The following is a 22,811-nucleotide window of genomic DNA, read 5'->3' as shown; positions in this document are numbered from 1 at the left end:
AGCAGCCACAAACATATGCCCTGTGTACAATTATGAACATCAGAGAGCTCTATTCATGCCTTAATAAAAAAAACAGACTAAAAGGGATGTTGAGCTAAGTGCAGAAATGTAGTAATCTAATTGCAAGTAATGGCAAAATATTTGCAGACGTCTTGAATAGCTTATACTAGAAATATACATCATATTTCTTCAGCTTAAAAGTCCCAAGGAAAGCAAACAGTGGGATTTTCCTACTTGTTAGAGAGGAGTAATAGAATGTTAATCTGGCAGCAGATACGAGAGAAATATCGCTTTGAGGGCAGAATTATTCAGAGCTGAAATCCATAACCTCAGAGATTTATCCCCTCTCCACAACTTGTTGGCTGCAACAAGCTATCCGTTTCCCCTTCAGGAGCTGCTATCACTGAGAGCACGCTGTATATGCACAAGCCCAGGAGCAAAGACCTAAAGAAATTCAATTTCACACTTTGTCGTGGGGGGGAGGGGGGAGGGGGGGGAATATTTCTCCAACAGATGTAACCTAACTCTTGATTTCTAGAAAAAAAGACACACTGGAGCATTTTAAGTTATTACGTGACAATGCGTCCTGAAGGTGTACTCACCACCACGTCGCTCCTTATCTTGCCGAAGGTGCTGATCAGGTGAGCGTAATGATAGTCGTCCATCTGCCTCAGCGTGGCCGTCATGCTGGCCACGAAGCTCCCCTGGAAAAGAGGAAGAATACACAATCAAGTTCAAATAGAGGACGGAACGACTCTTTTTGCGCCTCTGATTTTTGACGGCCCGGCGACGGCGAGCCGAGCTGATTGGATCCCGAGCACCGAGGCAGACTCGGCCTCCCAGGTTTTGAAAAGGTAGCCGCCCTCGCTCGGTGGGTGATCTCATTAACCTGCTGCCCTCCACTCCACAGCGCTTTGTCTCCGCTGATTATAATGCCTGTGAGGTGTCCAAAGTGCTGTCTTTACTTTGCAACGCACCATCCTGGCCCTGGTTAGCAGAGTGTCGATGTGCTGAGGGGAAGAGATAAGGGAAAGCCAACGTGTGGCAGCCCGGGCGAAAAGAGGCTGCTGCTGCCAGTCAAGGGTCCTTCGTTTGATGGGCATGAACAAAGCCAGATACGTACGGGAGAAAAGGAAGCAACGGGAAACATATTTTGGAAGGGCCTTTCCTGACCATTAGTCTGAATGGATGGAGCTCATACTGTTGACTGTCTGAGCCAAACATGCGCAAGAGTTGATGAAGAGACTTGCGCATAATTACAATCAGCTATCACGAGACAGCTAACACATGAAGAGCAGAGAGACACGAGACGGTTAAGAGACGATGTTTGTCATCAACCAACAAAAGATGTAGGGCCAATTAAAGCCGAACAATAAGTCGCCGCATTTGCATAAATACTTTTGAAGAATAAGAGCGTACAATGGTAATTTACCATTATACTTTAACACTGCGCCTCCCAGTTTTGACTCGACTCGCTAATAGAAAAAAATGCATTTAAGATAAGAGAATGTAATTAAAATTGCCTTGAAAATGCATGAAAGCACATCCAGATTAATGAATCTAAGGTCTGATAAGAGGCGCGAGCATTACAAGCGACTGCCTGTCTCCCAACTCTTCACTACATATTGAAGTAAGAATGATATTGCCGGATGAAGACAGACGTCCATAAATAACGGCATTAGACTAGCGTACTTTCAGCTGACAAAAGAGAAACGTGTGTGAAACAAATATCTGAGGATGATCTAGAAATAAAGACAAAAGGACATTCTTCATACTTCTGTGTAGGATTTTCCATTCTATAACTGAAATGAAAACCTACCAGATGCTTTAACCTCATAACTTCCGGAAAAAAAGGTGGATGAACATCTAGACACACAAGCAGCCTTAGACGAGGTAATGGGGTTAGGGTTAAGAGACTTTGTTGATGACCAGACGGCCACAAAAGCTTTGTTTGAGATATGTGCCTGACTAATCTATGTACACCAATCAGGCATAACATTAAGACCACATTCCTAATATTGTGTAGGTCTCCCTTGTGCCTCCAAAACAGTTGTGACTCATCAGAGAATGGACATGGGCCTTCTGAGGGTGTCCTGTGGTGTCTGGCAACATGATGTTGTTAGTGGGGGGCCTTTGGGTCCTATGGGTTGAGGGGAGGGGCCTCTGTTGTGGATCATCCTACAGATACTTGATCAGTTTGGGATCTAGTGAATTTGGAGGAATTTGAGTTGTTCCTAAAGCATTTTTGTGTGTGTGCCTGTCCCAAGCTGCATCCTGCTGGGGATGGCTGCTGCCATCAAGGAGTGTCATTGCTATGGGGTGGGGGTGCCTAGTCTGGTCTCGGTAACATCCACACAAATGCCAGGTCCACAAGTTTCCCAGCAGAACATTGTATTGTCACAAGATGGTCAATTATGGTTGAATTAGTTATTCACTTTTCCTGTCAGTGGTCATAATGTTGTGGCTGATTGGTGTACATGTCAAAATCTAGTTCTATTTCTAAAATCTCATCCCTTGCCAGCAGACTTTGCATATTTATATGCCGATTCCATAAGTATTCCACACTGTGTTGGGAATTTAATCTCAGCACAGATCACTGTTGGTGCAGCCGTCCTGGAACTGATGCAACTCAGCCTCTTCATGGCATCTAATCCTCACAATGCATTCAGTTTCTGCAGAAGAACCTCTCCCAGAGCCGTAATTAGGCCTGACCCACAAACACACAGCGGGGCAGAAACAACGCCGAGCACTTGCCTCGCCCGGCCCGTCTCACGAATCAAGTTTGCTTTTTATCTTCTGATATCGTCTATCGCTTAGTTATTTAGAGCGATGCACTTGATTTCGTTCACGTTTTCAGACAAATGTCCGCTACCATTGTTACATGGCGACAATTAACGGCGCTGCAGAGAAAATCATCAGCGCACGCATCCATTATTCATGTTTCCTGCACTTCTTCTCATGCTACGTGATGACTGCTTCACTTCCCTCTGTGTCATGCTTCACAGAAACCAGTGCAACTCATGTTAAATTAATATTGAAATGCTTTTCTGAGTCAGGCAGGGCTAGACTCTTTCATCTAGGAGGGCTTGTAGGCCTCGGTTAGCCTCAGCTCCTGAGCATTAAAATACGGAGAACAAATTTAGACAGAAACCTGATTAGAAATTGCCAAAGAGACAAGTGTGTATAAAGTAGTGGTTCCCTCACACTCCTCAAACTTCTTACTCTCCTAAGTGAAGAACAAGGGTTGCAGTTAATTAATCACGAGTATGTGAATAACCCCTTGTACTGAGTTATAGGTCGGTTGGTCTTTTTTAAGTTTTAACGTATAGTTCAGCAAAGGCGGCATTACTCAAAGACTTGGCGGTGGCTTTATTAATAGAAGGAGAAAGAGCTTCAAAGCAGGCAGCCGCCTGGAGAAGTCACCGCCGCCTGCTGCAGCAATTCCCCTCGCTATCCAGACTAGAGAGGCTAAATCAGCTGGAGGGTATCCCACATTTGCTCATTCTTTACATCTCCTCTGCTGCGAATGAATCCCCAAGATAAAGAGCCTTCAGCAAACTTTACACGCTGTAAGCCCCAGTGTGGGGCTTGCAGTAGGGCTCCGGGGCTGCATACAGACACATAAGCCCCTTAAGCCTACTCCCAACATTCAATCACGCCTGCCAACAGGACCGCCATACATTCGCCAGTGTTACTATTGATTTTACTCCTGTAATGTGCTGCTCATGAATGAGTCTTAAGCTTCAAAACAAATGCAATTGCTGCTCGGAGGCGCGTGGATCAGCTGGCAAATCCTGGTGGCAAATTAAATGCAGGTGATGAGTCTCGCAAGCATATTCCCAGCTTGCTGCGGTTTCACAACGCAAGACACACTGAGCGCAGGATCTCTCCCAGAAAAAGGAATTCAGACCTTTCACCGTGGAGCAATTAGGGACTAAATGCAAAGCAGAAACACATGCCACACCAGCTGTTGAGGCGGGGACGTGACGGAAAATGGAAAGGTTCAGGTATGTCTCTGTGCCGTCTCCAGCTCTAAGGTCGCGACAAAGTAGCCAAGCGTAATCTGCGGGTCTATCACGGCGATGAGAGATCTTTGGAGTCAAGGAAGACGTCAAGGCCAGCCGGTCCCCTCACAGCTCATCCCTCCACTTTTATCGGCGGTACCAACCCAGTATTATCACCATGGCAACTCTCATATTTTATATCGGACAGAAGGAGCATGGAAGGAAGTAAACAAAGCAGTCAGAGAAAAGAAAGGTTCAGGAGAGAAAAAAGAAATCTCCCTCACTGGTAACAAGCGGATCTATCAATTCTGATTTTGTTGTGGGCGACGGAGGTATATGACGCTCCGAGGAGCTGCCGAGAGGAGCGGTTGCAGAGGAGGAACAGTACAAAAAGAAACGCTGATACAATAAACACAGATGTAAAAGTTAAGGCATCCTTTTCTGGGTTCTTGTACAAGGTTACCTTAAGCTTAATCGGGTGATGCCTCCTGCGTGTCGTGACTTGTTTGTATTGAACATGAAGGCTAAATTTAATCCTCTACTAGCATTATAAACCGTTAAACAGAGAACACGAGAGTCTACACCCATGTGACAACAGAAATCAGCAATACCATGGTATCAACAATACCACGGATACTACAGTACAGGGTGCTAGGTCTCCCTTTTGTCTCCAAAACAGTTGTGGCTCATCAGAAGATGGACATGGGCCTTCTGAGGGTGTCCTGTGGTGAATGTTGTTAGTGGAGGCCTTTTGGTTCTATGGGTTGAGGGGAGGGGCCTCTGTGGATCATCCCACAGATACTTGATCAGTTTGGGATCTAGTGAATTTGGAGGCCAGGTCAACACCTTGAGATGTTCTTCATGTTTTTTTTGAGTTATTCCTAAAGCATTTTTTGTGTGTGTCCTCCAAAAGTTTCCCAGCAGAACATTGTATTGTCACAAGACGCAACACATTTAACCAGCTCCCAGTTTGGGTTCGGGAGGCAGACAACCTCTCTACTTTTAAGGTCAGGCTTAATACTTTCCTTTTTGATCAAGCATATTAATTAGGGCTGGACTGAACCATCCCTTAGTTATGCTGCTATAGGCCTAGGCTGCTGGGGGACGATGCATTGAACACATGTCCTCTTTCTCTCTTCTCTTTCCTCTCTCGCATCATCCACTTTCTTTTCTCTGGCACAGAGCTCTTGTCCTCTGACTTCCTATCTACTACTAGTCATGCAATTCTGTGCTATTACTGTATAGCATGTTAACCGCTGTGTGTCCCCCATCCCCTCCCTTCCCCTCCCCTGGATGGGTCCCTCCATATGAGCTGGGTTCTGCTCAAGGTTTCTTCCTGTTAAAAGGGAGTTTTCCTTGCCACCGTCGCCTTCAGGCTTGCTCTGGGGGTTTCAGGCCGGGTTTTGAGACAATTTGTATTGTTATTGATGCTATATAAATAAAATTGAATTGAATTGAAAATTGAATCTGGTTGATCTCATTCCTTTAGTCAAAATCCGGTATAGAAATAACTGGAATGCAGTGGAACTGGCACTAGTGACACAGTTCCTTTTATTGTGACATCCCTGTTTTCTAAGAACAGCAGAGTGACCTCAATAGATGTCACAATCAGAGCAAGAAACCAAAGCTTTCAGGTGGATCATCGAGCAACCACGACAAATGATTAACCACCTGAAGGGAAAAGACAAAAATACCCAACGTGCTCATGGAAACGTCGTTTAATGGCCACCAAAGCGAGCCGTCATCCATCTCGGGCGTTTATCTTCAAGAACAAATTCTCAAGCTAACCAACAATAAACGGAAACTTTACTTGTGATATGTGTCAGTGAGTCTAGAGGCAGCTGATTTCCCAAACCCTGCCTCCATATCCATCTTATGCTCGAGGGCAAATGAAACAGAATCTTAGCGGAAATGAAAAAGCGGGGATTAGAGGGCAGGGCCAGATCCATCATACGCCGCTCTGCACCTTGTATTGCTCTGATAATTCATCTCACTTTGGTGCCTGACAGCCAAGAAGCAAAAATTGATGTTTGCTCTAGCAGTGTAGGGTTGCCCCATTAACAGAGCATTGTTTTAAAACCTTTAATTAAGCCAGTGGGGAAATGGCACGCCGGTCTATTGAGAGCAGCACCCTGAGCAACAATACGTCTCTGGAGGAGAGAAAACTGACACGGGAGCAGAGAGAGAGAGGGTTTGATGACCAACGGGGATCAGAAAAAAAATGACTTCCCTCGATTAGCTCCGAGCCTGATGCAGCACGAATTTGCTGGCTCATTACGACGCAAATTACATGAGCACATAGAAAAGCCCACATGGGAACTATGCCATTTAATGTGATTAGGACAGAGACAGACTTCCTATGTAAAAACGAGTGATCCGTGCGGCTCTGTTTGCAAAAAATAAAATAAAATAAATCACGAGAAAGAGAGAAGCAACCACCAGATGAAAATGAAATTTCAGTTTGAATTCTACTCAGTCGGAGAAAGCACTGTTGCTGACGAGATCCAGACATTTCCAGTGAGATGATTTTCTGAGGAGAATTAAAACGAAAAGATCTGCCCTTGTCAGGGGAAGACGAGGGGAAAAATGTTGAAGGGAAACAAGATGGGCATGAAACACCAATAAAATGTTTCAAACCAGACACATAGCTCCTTCTTGGAGCTACTTGTCGCCTATTCAAAAATATATTATGGTATGGACTATAGACTGTAAATAAAGACTGACGGTTGAACCGCTCCTCAAAAGTGAAGCCAAAGCAAGCAGAGCTCCCCCTGGTGGCTGGCTGCAGTATAGGTCATAAGCTCCACCCCCTCCATGTTAGTGGATCGGACTAGGGCCAAACTAAAACACTAAAATACACGTCAAAAAAAAAATTCTTTTAAAGATAGTTTATCTCATTTTAGGCAGTGAATATAATGTTGATGTATTTTTAAGTGTCAATTTTCCTGATAAGTTTTGTTTTAGTTAGTTATTTGACGCTATAGAAACAGGTTGTGACCTCATAATGACTACCAGTTGCTATGCCAACCACTCCATTAAGGCGTTCCTGTAGGACCGTGAGAGTAGGAAAAAATAAATAAGTACAGAGTATAAACCAACATTTATTTGTAACTGGAGGAGGAAGAGCAGAGTGCAGTATTGGTCAAGCGAAAACGCGAGTGAGTCTGGAGGAAGTGTGGGTGGGTCATCAATATGGCGGCTATGCACGGCTCCACTCTCGGACCGTACTGCAAGGATTCTGGCTCCAAATTTGCAAGATGGCACCACCCATATCCCCGGGAAAGTAGCGTCAGTTTGGCCAATACAAGGAAGTGGGGATGCATTGTCCATATTTATATACAGACTATGTAATGGACACATCCAAAGAAAAATTATTATTGCAAAATAATTAAGAAATAGCATGTTTTAAGAAGATGAATTGTGTTGCTGTTCTATAGAGGCAAGTATGGCTTCATACAGTTGCTTTAACTGTATTTTGTATTGTCTTATAGCTTCTGAGCCACAGGGGAAAATCCATCTGTCCACTCTGTTTTTCTCTATATACAACACTATCACACACACAAACAGCACAAACAAAAAAAAAAAAAAAAACAAAGAAGGGAGAAGCTGGGAAGGCAGCAGCGCTTGAGCACTTTTCACACTTTCCTGTCAAAGCGAGGGAGAGCTGACACATACAATATACTTGGCCACGGCTGCGCGACTCAGCCGGCCCACTTGGCTCCAACATCAAGCCAACAAGGTGGCAAGCGGGAGGGTCAGCCAACGGAAACGGGCGGAAGACCCCTCGAGAGGCCGGCCGAAGCCGCTCGCGCTTCATTTTCTTTTTTTAGCAGCAGTCGGCGTGATGACCGGATAAACACTTTGCAATATTTAAGGATAAATAATAAGGCCGCCAGGCAGCCAGCCATGAAAGTGACCCGTTACGCCGTTCATTCAGACGGCATCCGACTTAGACAAGCTTGAGGAAGCACTTTCACACTCTAATACATCAAAGCTTTATACCTCCTTGAGCAGACACCGTCATTTATAAAGGAAAACCGCGTTGAGCAGAGGCCACTTTCTTTCACAAGAAAGCCGTGTGCGTCCAGCGCCGAGCATACATCATTCACCGGGAAGGAAATAGATGTTAGCGGCCACCGCGACGCTGACATCGCTATTGTCAAGTGTGGCAGATTGGGCGGACGGGCTGGAGCATGAGGGGGATTGTGTAGAATGAGTTGTCATGTCTTGAAGCCATAACAAACTGCCAAGATAGCCCAGAGTATTTGTTACTAAAGGTCAAAACCAGCTTTAAATATTGTGGTTGGAGACAGTGCACAGTTGGAATTAGCTCTTGGTGGTTATCGTACCTGAGGCAGAGCCGGAAACTCCGGATAATTTTTGACATTTCTTCGAAACAGAGCTTACTCAAAACACACACTACAGGCACTCTGACGAATCACTAACAACTTCACCCAGAAGACTGCATTCTGAACCCCCCCCCACCCTTACACGTAATGAGGGGTTGGTAAATATGTGCTTTTCACTTCGGCGATTTGTTTTAAACCTCTCCGTAATCTAGTTGCTTATTTTGGACAGACTTAGCGGCAGCTTTGGGCGTTTGACGAAAAGGCCGAAAGACTGCAGCAGATGGGGACACGCTCTCGCTGACGTATCCGCCAGGCACATTTTCAGCTCTTCGCTTTCTCGCTCAGCGAGACTTGCCGGGCCAGAGCTGCTGCACAGCAGACACATCATATCACCCTGTCAGCCAAACTGCACACACACAAAAAAAAGACTCCCCCTCCCCCCACCCATCTCTTTAAACAACGCTAAGAGATCCAAAGCCACAATAAATTGACAGCTCTCGTCTACATCTACAGTAACTCCATACAGCTTCATACAAGTATGACAGTCAAATCTCTTAGATGTCCTGCGTGGGTGAGTGCACCCGCAATATTAGACAGAAGTCTAATGGTGGCTACTTTAAGTTAAGAACAGTTAAGACGTATTTGTTCATTTGGGGTTGTTGCGGTCTGCAAAGAGCAAACTAAATAAAAAAGAGAGAAAAATAATACTTTAAATACTTGTTCCCTACTCCGCTAGGTAATACTAACACATACTATGCCAATTAGTGGTATGATAAGTGTAGGACAGCAGCCTGAGTGGTGACAAATTCCAGTCTGTCGAATCAGTAGCAACTAAAATCGTGCACACAAGGAATGTTCCCATCAAAATACCAAAGCAATTTCTATAAAATCAAATAAATTCTTTCCTGTTCATTCAGTCAAAGTCGTGAAACAAGATCGCGTAATCAGTCGAGCGACGGCGACGCTGACACTCGGCCGCGCTTCACCATTGCTTCCGATCCACGTTGGCATTCGTGTCTCATCACTTCGTCTCCTCTGATCAGCACGTACGTCCAGTCTACTGATGACTCCGTTCCTTTCTCCGGACGGGGTAGGACATGAGAGCGAGCGGCAAGCCGGAGCAGGGGCTACAGCGTCGGGATGCGTATATACAAAAGAGAAAAGTCAGTTCATCTTTTGTGATATGCCTGATTTTGAACCTGAGCCACCTCATATTCTACATGTACCGTGCATTATTCTGCACAGTAGACTTTGTGGGAACATCCACTTTCTAGAGAGACACAATAAAAGAATGAATCAGTGCTATTGTATGTATGAAAAAACATACCTGCACCAAATGAAATAATGCCAGTGAATTCATAATGAAGCGCAACCCCGCCCAAATTACAAACCGCGCAATCCATAAATCAATTTACAATCCGAGCATGCAGGGAGCAAATACCGAGAACAAACTTGATTTGGATTTCCCTTTCACCGCAGTACTGTCTATATCGCGCTCGCAAAGGACAAGGACATTGTATAGGAGCCCCCCGGGGGCTTGGCTTTGAGGTAATGAAATCAATAGGAGAGGAGAGTCACTCCAGTGACTTGCCCACCGCCACCGGTTTATCCGTCTGAGAAACGGTTTGCTTACATAAGCAGATCACTGAGCGGATTTCAATAAAAAGAAAACAGCAAAGCCGTCTCCGCGCACAGCAGACACCCCCCTCCCGGAGGAGTTTCATCCCTAAACAAATGTCATTACCCCGGGGTTTACATATGAAACAGTTCTCGCGCACCGCGGCGTTCCAAGGTCAGATCTTTACAGACATTATTCAGCTTTTCACCCGGTGTCAAAACCCGCAGCTCGTCGCCGTTTGGCGGAGCAATAACTAAGGCTGTGAAGCAGACGCGTTACCGTCACTCCAAAAAGAAAAAAGAATCCGGTCTCCTCATAAAAGAGGTTGTGTTGGGAGTGCAGCGTTCAGCACCTGGAAGGCGCAGTCAGTCAAGAAGAAGAAGCGGGGGTATTTTATGTCACGTTGTAGAGAAGCGAGATGAGGCAAGGGGGCGAACAAAGAACAGCAAAACTTTATATTGTGTGTCATAAAGGGCTCGGCTGAGGAGGCTCTGACAGTGAGGCTGTGATAAACAAGGCAAGGCGGTCCAATGAATTTCAATGTGAGCAGACTCAGCTGTAACTCAGTCACATCTCCTCCCTTTTTTTTTTTTTTTGGCACCTTCTTCCACCAGTGGATCAGCTGTTCAGCTGGCTGCAGATGAACTGTGTTCTTAGCAGTCACAGAGCTCACAAGTATTCAACTATGTGCATTTGGAAGCAACACATTAAAACATTAAACTGCATACGATCAAGTACATAGAAACTTTGTTCCTATCATATCTCTTCAGCCTGATCAGACTGGGTGTCCTTAGTGGGGGCCTTTGGTTCCTATGGATTGAGGGGAGAAGCCTCTATGGATCCTACCACAGATACTTGATCAGTTTGGAATCTAGTAAATTTGGAGGCCAGGTCAACATCTTGTGCTGTTCTTCATCGTTTTTTTGAGTCGTTCCTAAAGTTCCTAATGGCTGCTCCCGTCAAGGAGTGCCATTGCTATGGGGTGGGGGTGCCTGGTCCGGTCTAGGTGGGTGCTACATGTCTAAATAACATCCACACCAATGAATGCCAGGTCCAAAAGTTTCCCAGCAGAACACTGAATCGTCACAAGATGCTCAATGTTATTCACTTCTCCTTTCAGTGGTTTTAATGTTGTGGCTGATCGGCGTATGCCATAACACACGTTGATAAATGCTGTATTAACAAATTAATAACAAGGAAAAAAAAAAAACTCTTCAGAAGATTTAATGATGATGGGATCTGGTAATAAGGAGCGATACAACAGAGAAACAATCTTCTATTAAAATTAAATATCTTCAGGGAAATTCACTTTATGAGAAAAATAATAATAATAATAATAATAATAATAAGTGTCATAAACAAGACGTACTAATGAGAAATTGGTTTAGAAGGAGGAGAGACAGCCGTGGCATGAAATCCAGAAAGATGAATCTACAGAATGTTGTGGAACAACATGGCACAACAGGTTCTACATAAGGCAGCACTTTTATTTCAACTTCAAATCCAGTGGTGGAGGAAGTTGCCAGTCTTTATGGTATATTATACTGAAAGCTTTGTGCATGGCCTGCGCTGGATATAACACAGATACTAACATGCACACAAATATATATGGAAGCAGCTGCTGTCTAGAAGTCTGCAGCTCACTACCATGGCACCTAAGGCTTTGAGTAGAATCTGGGTTCTCCCCGTCAGAGAACGAGAGTGAGCTGCGTCTCTGAACACATCCAACCAGGCAGCTAACCTCTTACACGATCGGGGTTTGTGTCATTTCCCTCCCTCCTCGCTTTGTTCGTTAAATATTACAATGACACACGACAAATCAAATTAGAGGAAAACATTCCCAGATGAAAAGCAGGTCTTCTCCTGCACTAACTACGGGCAAACCGGCTCTTAAGGAAAGGGGAGGGAAGAGCGCAACTTTTCCCCAGCACAACGAGGAGAGCAGAGACGGCGGAAGGTGAACGGACTTGCGATGGAACTCGACGTCACGTGGCGAGCCGCGGCCTGCGAAGACGCCGAGCTGACGCAAAAGGGAATTAAATAAAGACGCAGGTGAGCGTGCACAGGTGCAGACGGGCGGATCTCGGACACATTTTGCGTGAGAGAGACTGCGGCGCCCTTCCATCAGACCCGCTTAAAGTTTCTTTTTCTTCTGCTTTAGACAAAGGAAAGGAAGGGGAGCTTTGGCGGCGTGAAGTAAAAGTGTGCATTCGGTCTCCATGGAAGCGAGGTGAGTGGCACGCCTCTTTTGAGTGATGAGACGAAGGTGCATGAACCTGTCAGATGTAGCCAAAACTGGAGCTGTATTTTCTCCACTGCAACCTTCCCTCCTCCCTCTCTCTCTCTCTCTCTCTCTCTCTCTCTCTCATGCACCCTCCCCCTCTCACTTAATCTCTCTCTGTCTCTCTCTCTCTGTCTCTCTCTCTCTCTCTCTCTCTCTCTATACACACACAAACAGAAGAGCAGACAGCCGGAGAGCAGAACTGCGGCGGCACGATGGGGATATTCTGCCTGCGTGGGCTCCACCGCTGAGGCGTCCGGAGTTCAGCCACAGTGTGAGTGTGCCTGCTCGTGTGTGAGTGTGTGCATGCGTGTGTGTGTGTGTGAGTGTGTGAGGGAGCGAGCGAGCGAGGGAGAGCCCGAGCCCCGACACCGCGAGGAGGAGGAGAAGAAGAGCGAAACGGGAGAAAGAACAGTGTAGAGCGGGTGGAGAGGTGGAAAGGAGAGGAGAAGCGAGAGGGGGGGAGTGTTGACTCTGTCTGGGGGCTCAGAGGAACCTCACGCCACTGGATCGGAGGACGCGGATGTGCAACAACTACTCCCAACTCCTGCCGCCCCGTGCTCCCGCCAGCCTGCCCGCCCTCTTAACTTCTGCCATGGCATAGCCCCCTCTTCCAGCTCGCCTCTAATCCGCTAAGGAAACAGGAATGCACGAGCGCAGCTGGGGATCTGGGCTATCACATCCTTCACGTCAGTAATTCACAGTCTGAGGTAAGTTGCTCCTCTCTGCTCTGCTCTCGCCTTCTCCTCTATTTCACCTCTCAGCCCGCAACTGCAAGAGGGAAAGTCTGTTCAAATAAGCTCTGGAGAGGGAAATCCGACTACTAATCTTCTCGCTCAGTGGGACCGAGCCCCCGGATAAGCCATGAGGAATATCTCTACCGAAGACCGTCGCTTTTGGTGAACTGATGAAACGTCAGATACGTGGTGGGAGGCGAAAGGGAGGCGAATCCCCGATCGATTTTATGCTCGGTTGAAGGAGGTTTCGGGCAGCGGTCGTGGAACGCGGCGGGCGGTTTAGTCACTTTAGAAAACTTTAAACGTGAAAAGGTTTAAACCTCCAGTAAACACGAGGAGGGGGGTGCGAGGGTCGGCGGAGGGGGAGAGAGGAGGGGGGAGAAGGACCGACTGCCGCTGCTGGCTGACATTCATCACATCTGGCAGGTCAGTTTTTTGGTTTCCGAGAGGATTTTGATCCAGATTTAACCTGACCGGATCGGCATATACTGCTGAAACAAAAAAAAAAAAAAAAAAAGGGCTCGCATGATGCTGCATTTCCTTTTAGTTTTGCAGCTGAGCGAGTGTTACATAAAACACAGTTATATTTGATATCAAACTAAAAGGAGAAAATTGCAGGATTGTTGAACGTCGCCATCGTCCCGCGTACGGAGGCAGAAGTGTTTCCTTTGCGTCTCAGCGGAATAGGTAATGAGTGCCGGGCATCAGACAGTCGGCCGCAGCTGATGAAAGACCTCAACTAAATACTAATCTAGATTAATGGACTGGGTGAAGTCACCATCTCCTTACAGATTATTGGCGCATGGGTGTGTGTGTGTGTGTGTGTGTGTGCAGCAGCTGTATGGGAATGAGAGCCCTCTCCTCCGTCCTCTAGCCGCCACGCCAGTCCCGCTCATCCCCACAAACCTCCCGCCGCCGCTCGCCGTCCTCTCCCCCTTCACCCGTAGCTCACGCCGACGCACTGATACAATCTCCCCCTGCGCTCTATTTCACTTTCCGCAGACGCCGGGAAGACGACGTGGGGGAAATGGATGAAGATAGATGGAGGGGAGGGAGAGATAGAGAGCCAGAGGGAGGAAAAAAACGACGTGAGAAATAATAGGCAGGAAGGGAAATTGAAGGGTGTCATGTGCCGACACTCAAGAGTGACATGAGAAGTGCACACCTGACTCCACAGCCTTATTTACATAAAGCGAATAAAATTATACTATATTACAGGCTAGGGATGAAATGCTGCCCTTCCTCGCTTTTACTTTAACCTTCAGTCCAGGAGTAATGGCTCAAAGCTAATCTTTATTTTAGGAATCAGAGATATCGGGCCGGGCTTTACCCGAGTGTGTGCACACCACCTCCGTGCACAACCCCTCCACGCGCGGAGGGGCACGCGACGACGGAAAGGTTAGGACGGAGTTACAACCAAGCTTGTGCACGCACAGATGTCTCGCGCACGGCCGAGAGAACCGCCGGCCGATAAATGCTCCGAGCCGGCCCGCGAAAAGTGCAAGGCCTTCCGAACGAGCGGCAGAAGCGTGCGTTCGCCTGCTCACTGGGAGGGGTGCCCGTTCATCCAGAAAACAAATTGCTCTCCTGTAAAAGAATGACTGCTTTTGGAACAAGCCAGATGTTGCCTTTCATGTGCTAATAGGATTATTCATTAACGCGATGATTCCCCCACCCCCCCTGGGAGCGCCACAACCACACCACGTATTTGAGGTGAACTGTGTCCGCGTGTTTAAGAAGCAGAAGAAGACACTTTGCGTCTTATTTCACCTGGGTGTTGTTGCTGCTGCTGTGCGCTGGTGTATGTGTAAAGCATGTGTTTCTCACTTATTCGCGGCAGGCGCCCAGTCAGCCGTGGCTCCGAAAAAGGCCCAGAGGCGGGAGAGCAGACGTTGGGGGAGTGTTTTGAGATGAAGAGAGAAAATATCTTTTACCAGTTTATTTAAAAAGTGTACACCGATCCGCCACAACATTAAAACCACTGACAGGAGAAGTGAATCTTGTGACAATTCAGTGTCCTGCTGGGAAACATTTGGACCTGGCACTCGTGTGGATGTTATTTAGGGACGTAGCACTAGCAAAGACACACATGAAAACAGTTGAGGAACAACAGCATAAGGTGTTGACCTGGCCTCCAAATTCACCCAAACTGATCAAGTGTCTGTGGGATGATCCACAGAGGCCCCCTCCCCTCAATCCATAGGACCCAAAGGCCCTCCCACTAACAACATTCTGTTGCCAGACACCACAGCACACCCTCAGAAGTTCCCATGTCCATTCTCTGATGAGTCACAACTGTTTTGGAGGCACAAAGGAGACCTACACAATATTAGGAAGGTGGTCATAATGTTATGCCTCACTGATGCACGTCTAATAATTTATAATAATAATTTGAAGCTGGCAACTAACAATTGCGTACATATGAAAGTCCAGCATTCTTCTCAAAGCATAAACCCCCACCAGTCAAAAATGTCCTAGAGGCCAAAGTGACGTTTTCTGACGAGTCCAGTTTCCAATCACGGAAAACTCTAGAAGGATTTGAAAAGGTGCAACACGCGTGATAACTGAACAACTCAACACGGCATTGGCTTCAGGTCCTCCCAAGCAAAACCACGACCGCTTCTGTGGCACAAATTATGATCTCTGCAGGCGGAGGTCAGAGGGCATGGACATGCTCGCTGCTTAGCTTTAATGGGAATTCTGAACCATCCAGAAAATTGGGCATGAACTCCGAAACGCAATACTTTAAAATTAGTTTTTGATGAATGCATGTGAATCCATTTAGAATATATTTAAAACTAAGATGATTCTTCATTCTGAGAAAGCAACATATTTAGATATTACGAGGTTATTGCCTTCTGCTCCCGTGAGATTCACTTGAGCACACAGGATGGCTTTCGGCGCCTTCCTTCTCCCCTTCCTTCCTTCCTTCCGTCCTTGGACTCTGACTATGGATCCTCCTCCCTCGTCTATTTCACTCCTATTCAATTCTGCTCCATCCAAGCACAGTAACAACTCTACATCCTTTTTCCTCCCTGCACCTGTTTATTCTAGCTTATTCCTCTTCTTTTCCATCCCGGTGCGTGCACGTCTGGGTCCCTTTTTTCTTTCTCTCTCTCTCACTCTCTCTCTGCTAGGGATGACTATGAGGAATGTGAAAGCAGCAGGGGAGTTCTCTAGTTACCCATCAGCTTTGAAACCTCAGCGTGTCTAGAAGGCAAAGAGAGAGGCAGAAAGACACACAGAGAAAGCAACAAAGGGGAAAGACAATGAGAAGACGAGAGAGCAAAAAAAAAAAGAAGGATGAGGAGAAAAAAGAGATCTAATGTTCTGCAGAAGCACAAAGGGAAGAAAAAAGGAGAGAGTAATCTGGCGCATTCTGATTAGCAGCCTCTCTGCAGCATGCATCCTTTCCTTAGGTCTAATCTCCATCTACAGTAGTTTGTATGCTCAGGGACATATAGACAGCCTTCCTGAGGATTCACAGAGCTTCCAAAACACCACTCGGGCACAAGTGTGTTAAAAGAAGTCACCTAAGTGTAGTGAGAAAGGAAATAAGAATGGAAACATGTACAATTCAGCAGGGACTGAATAAAAAGAAATAATAATCAGACTACAATATCCGTAGGCTACAGTCCAAGGATAAGAAGCTGCTGCACACACTGACGTACAGTATGCTCAGTTATTTCATGATAGTCGTTTCCGGTGCCATACACGTTAGGAAGAATATATATGCCTAGGAGAGAGAGGCTGCTGGCTGCACCACCTCATGCAGCGTCTCTCACAGACAAAAATATGTATTTTGGAATGAGAAACTGGAATGAATATAAAGACAAATGCAACGCACGCACGGATTATCAACGAAGGACACGCATATGGCAGACGTTTAACAGGATATTCAGATTGCCGCGGATTAGCAGCAAATCTGGATTCATTCTGTCACACCACCGGGCTTCTGACATCAAAACAAACAACCGCTACGTAAAGGTCTTCGTTAAATCTTAACGGTAGACTGACTATTGCATGCACTATAATTATGTTATATTAATTCTGCGAGCCAAATCATTTCAAGCCAGTCGCCAGGTTTATCAACCAGTCAGCAGCGTTTAACACAAGATTTCATGGGACGAGATTTTGTTTTAATAAAAAGAATGAATTCTGATGCTATGCTAGCTAGTAAAAGCTATTTACATAGTATATGAAAAGTCTGCACATAAACTAAGATCATAAGTTTTGTATCAGTCTGTCATTAAATAGCAGCAGTCTATGCATTTATAGTAAACAGCTGACTTTCAATTTAGCTGTGCTAGCTCTTCTGAAGTTAAGCTAGCTCACGTTACGTCTGGACTCGTTTCCTCCAGGTTTTGACCAGCTCTCTTAAAATAACTGCAAATCTCCGTGGCTTAAATAATCAAGAGATATTGGATTTTAAAGATAAACTTTATTGATCCACAACGGCGGTGGTAACGTCAATTTTTATTAGCGAACAACACAAATGGCTTCACATGCTACGCGAGTTCAACGCGTCGTTTTCTCCGTCAGGTTATACTTCCGCTTTGTTATGAGACCATGGCGGAGTAAATTAGACCCTGGTGGACCGCCGTAGTGTTAACATTGTATGGGAAACCCTGAGTCCATGCTACTTAAATATCACTGTAACCAGGACACATGACAGGGTAAAACATGTCGCCTTTATCTTCTGTTCATAATTTGGAATTTCTTAGAGCACATGCTAAAACAAGATCTAAAACTGAAACAGAGAACAAGTACCTAAAAGACATTGAAAATGCTGCGAATTCCAGCGTTAAGTTATGTTGCATAAAGCCACCATTAACCTGCAATTTGACGCATTTGTTGCCGGCCTAATGCACTGTGCAGACGGCTCAATGCTGGCTCGTACAGTTCATCGCTGAGCTATACGTCCATACCCTCGTATCACACGCTGAGAGCACAGACAGAAAGTAAAACTCCAACAATACACCCACACTTTCAAATGACCCCCACCAACAGAATACTTCTACCGCATAATCAGTGTGCTCTTAAGAGACCGATCAAAGACTTTCCAAAGTATTACTAAGCCCCATGTAATTATGAGCAGAAGCTGACAGGGGAGGGAGGGGGGAATAAAAGAGGAAAACAAAACAAGACTAGATAAAGCTGGATTATAGTTGAGTTTGGAACTTTCGTGCCTGTGATGATATTGCCACTCATTTTTTTTGAAGCAGCTCCGGAGATCAAGCTGAGCTGTAGTAATGTAAAAACCGCGGTGTTTCTATTGGCGATGCAGCACGGGGGCAGACTTCATGCTCTTCTCGTCTGCAACACAATGCCGTGTGCAAATACTGTGTGATTTAGGAAGATATACAGTATGCGAAGGAATCAAACGCAGTAGCTATTTTAGTCTCCGTACGGTCACATTTAACTATGAACTGTTGAGTCTTTGCTAGCTTAAAATGAGCACTTTCAGCATGTCCACATGTTGCCACCATTTTTCTACGGTAGCTCAAAATGGACAAACCCAACACTGGTTCTAGAGAGAGCCTTTCAGCTTCAGGATATTCTTCTTGGCTCTATATAAAGATGGACAAACCATTTGTAAGTCACCCATATTATTCCTGAAGAGAGGTTTTAAAGCTCAAGAGTCGAGGTTCTAGCCACTGCCACCTTGGAAGTGCCTGACTCTACCTGACGCAAAGCTGATTCCAAAACAGGCAAACTTGTGGAGCGCGAGTCCACATAGCTGGGCCATCATTAGTAAGTTTCAGAAGGCGATATTAAAAAATATAAAAATGGTGTATACACCAGTCAGGCATAACATGTTGTGTAGGTCTCCGTTGTGCCTCAAAAACAGTTGTGACTCATAGGCCTACTGAGGTGGTGTCGGGCAACAGAAAGTTGTTAGTGGGGGCCTTTGGGTCCTATGGGTTGAAGGGAGTGGCCTCTCATCCCACAGATACTTGATCAGTTTGGGATCTAGTGGTTTTAATTACAGTCAAACAATACCAAAACCAAGGAGATCTATTATGACTAAATACTAAAATAACATCCACTCTCCCTGGGAACCAAAATGTGGGAAACTGTCTGCAGCAATATCCTCCCATTCAGCCACATGAGCATCAGCGAGGTCGGGCACTGATGTTGGGTGATGAGGCCCGGCTCACTGACGGATTTCCAGTTCATCCCGAAGGTGTTGAATGGGTTTGAGGTCTAAGCTGCGCGCAGGCAAGTTCACACAAAAATGAGCAGGCCCTCCCCAAACCACTGCCACACAGATGAAAGCACATTTTAGTCTAAATTATCCCCGTTTCATGTAGCGTTAAGATTTCTCTAAACTGAAACCGAGAGGCCCATATCCTGAAAGCCCCAGATTAAATGTATGTAGCCGTACAGAAAATTAGTAAATAGTTTAGACCCCCTTACTGTAAGCTGCCGATAAAATATATATATATATATTTTTTTACATTTGACACTTTTATCTGTTTATGTGTTAAAGAAAAAGAAAAAGAGGATAATGGATAATTCCAAGGAAAAATGTTTTAATTGCTGATGTTAATTTACATGTATAGTCATGTTTCCAGGGTTCAATCAATTCTCTGGTTGTCAGATGTATACGCTGTTAATCAATTTTCCATTTGGTGGAGTGGAAGCGATTACACAAAATTAATCAAGCTAGAATTTATGGTAAACATTAAATGGGGACACTGAAATCTCCCCCTTTCAAGACTTTCCTCTGGCAACCAAAGGTTACACGAGGCAACTGCCATTCACCGAACCGCCGACTCATTTGCTTAAATGCAAGCAGTGGGGAATCATTTTTAAAATTCAAAGTGTGCTGTGTTAAATTCGCATGCGCTCTGAACATAAAGACCTCCTCTATTAAAGAATAATGAATTGCATTACTGCAGCACCCCGAAGCTTCAAATAAAGGCTAAAGCGACAAAATATTCCTAGCAACGTCTCAGCAGTGCTCAACAGGCTGATGTGTCCTTAGACATAACCCAGATAGCGACCCATAAGGCCAACGGGACGGCCATGTCGACCGTGCTTCTAAAACAAGGTCAGATCTGAATGTGTCAGTGTGTTTTGCCAAGTGCATGTGACCCAATGAGGTCTGGTTTTTGGTCTGGGTAGAAAATAGCGGGTCAGGTCACTAACTTGCCCCAAGTTTGGAAAAAAAAAAAAGGACTGGGGCAGCCATTTAAAAGGGGCAGTTGTCACGGCCCTGTGTGCTGAATCATGCTGCTTATGCAAGAGGCCGGGGGTTGCTCTTCCAGGCAGAGGTAAAATATGAAAGCTGCTACGGTTGCCGGGGTCTGAACCCAATGGGCGACAATCAAATATGTGGACCCAGGGACGCGTGGTTTGGCCTATGGCGCTGACATGCCAGAGAGGATAAAATTTAAATGAGGATATGATATAAAAGCATGAGAATGTATGAAATCTTTGAGTATCTATGGGACAATAGAAAGTAATGAATAGGATAGCATCTCAAATTATAATTAAAAAATTTACACATATTGAGTATAGTGTTTCGTTTTGGACAAGCTTATAACACAGGAGTATTCCCTGACATTTAACAATCAATCACCGATTTAATCTCTAAGTCAAAATGTCATCCTTTAAACAAACATGTAGAGGACCTAAGAAAGAACAGCACTGCTCGTGAACACATGGGAATAAAAGCTAAAAAAGAAAAAAGAAAAAGATAGCATTCAGATTTTTGCAACTGGATTGCCTCAAATGCCGGACAGCTGGTATAATGATTGGAAAATGAATGTTTCTGGGGTCGTGCCATACGCAGCCCTGATTCTTACACTTCTTAGTCTGTCTGCTAAGCAGCTCCACCGGCTTAATGGCAAGGATGTCAGAAGACGTTAGTCATTATGTGATATTATATTACACAACACAAAGCCGAAGGAAGACAGCCCAGTCTACTCTTCCTTCCAAGAGTTGTCTAAGTAAGCGTTTCCTTGGATGCAAAACAAGTGTACGCCCCCAAGAGCAGGATGAGTCATCAACTTTTTCTTGCTGATTTTCAGGAAATAAAATATCTGCAAAATGTTTTTTTGTAACAGTTGCCCCAGAAACTGGTGTATAAGTGACTTATAGTGCAGTATACAATATAATATTAGAGAGTACACAGAATTTGATATTTGGGGGGCTTTAAAACTTCCCCTCTTGTTTCTCTGTGTGTGAGAACATGTATTTTTCCCACTTGTTAGGCAATGCATGGTTATACATGCATGCATAAGCCCCATAAAGACAAAATAAATCAATATTGAGATTTTTCCTTTTGCAATAAGCCATTGATACGCATATTAATAATGTGTATTTTTCTGTTTTCAGTTGGAAGTGCTTATATGCCGTTGTTAATGCAGGCAGATCATTTGTACAGTGCAGTATCTCTGGTTTCCTAATGTGCTCTTGCATCGGGCTTGAAAACATTTCCCACAAAAATTGCATTACACTGTACTCCCCGGTCATTTGTTCTCATCAGTAATTACCTGTCTGTTGAGAGTCAAACTAACATCTGCCTGCACAGCAGAAAGCTGCCATCGCTAACCTGTCTATATGTGCACGCTGTGCAGATCTCAGTTTCCAAAGACATTACTAGGCAATGTTTGCCCAGTTTCAGAGGAACACCGTCAGTCTGTAACAATGCTGGGTAGCTTCTTTTATTAAAAAAAAAAAAAAAATGTCCATGCTGACTCAGTTCAAACAAATGTTTACAGATAATCCCGCTGTTCAGATATCTGGCATCTTGCAAACAAAACATAAAAGTCTGAGAGTTTCAGGTATTATGTATCAAGCAAAGACATGATTCCCGGATATCCTGTCCTGATTTCTCAGTTTTAGGAGGAGCAGCTTTCCAAATTTGGAGACTTTGCACAGAGGAGGAGGTAGAGGGGGTGGATATCAAGAGCGTCTTTTGATGAAAAATGACTGAACATGTATGCAATTACTTACAATTGCCACATTTACAGATGATATTCTTAATGTCTGTAGACAAGACTGTTAGATGTTACACCAGAAAGTCAAAGATAGGAGGTTGTCTATCTCCTTAAGGGACCGGAGACCGAGCGTTTTATAATTTAATACCAAAGAGCTATGGTGATAATGTGATGGAAAAGACAGTGTGAAAAATGTCCCTTCTGTCGCTCCCAGGTAAGTAAACAGAAAGGTCTGAAATAGGAAGTCGCTCACTGTTGACAGAGAGCAGTCACGGCAGATAAGCCGAGGAGGATAATTGTTCTATCTGATTCAGAATCTATATGAGCGCGTGGATTGCTTGCTTATTGTAAATCAGCAAGCAGAAGGAGAATTATATTTCTGTCGGAGCCTCAGAGGCTCACGGCGCAGTCACGATGCCAACACCTTACTCGTGGCACCGAGGAAAGATAATTCATTATCTCTGCCCGATTCTCCTCGGAGGGTTACTTAACAGTTCTCTGACAAAACTTTGTCTCTTTGCAGGTGTCAATTGTTTTGCCTTGCAATTTTTATTTTATACCTGGAAGATAAAAGGCAACCATATCCACATACTGCACGTTGGGAAAGTGCGAACATTCACACTCCAAATTATTAACTGTAAGACGGAAGGTCAGACAATAAAGAAGCACCTAACGAAGCACTGAAACAAAACGCAGACCTCATATATCTTCAGTGTGCGGTTATTGTTGTTAACTAGGTGCGTTTGAATATGTTTTTGAGAAACGATTGTGCAGTGCGGTGACTGATAACCGCTGTAAAAGACACTGAAGCTCATCAGCTCGGAAAGTGGAAGAGGAGAAGGAGGAGCTGGTAATGAAAGACGCATTAACT

At 45.0% G+C, this 22,811-nt stretch overlaps 1 protein-coding gene across 2 annotated transcripts in view; it reads right to left on the bottom strand.

Moving 5' to 3' along the window:
• Positions 1-22,811, bottom strand: part of dock1 (dedicator of cytokinesis 1) — a 200,906-nt gene that overhangs the window by 68,310 nt on the left and 109,785 nt on the right. For both annotated transcript variants that reach the window (XM_084567048.1, XM_084567047.1), the window contains one exon: positions 603-704. In XM_084567048.1, coding sequence (XP_084423174.1) covers positions 603-704 — 102 coding nt within the window. The remainder of the gene's footprint in view (positions 1-602; positions 705-22,811) is intronic.

Source organism: Chelon labrosus (assembly GCF_963514085.1).
Source record: "Chelon labrosus genome assembly, chromosome: 19".
NCBI classification, from domain to species: Eukaryota; Metazoa; Chordata; class Actinopteri; order Mugiliformes; family Mugilidae; genus Chelon; species Chelon labrosus.
This window is presented reverse-complemented; position numbering and strand designations above follow the sequence as displayed.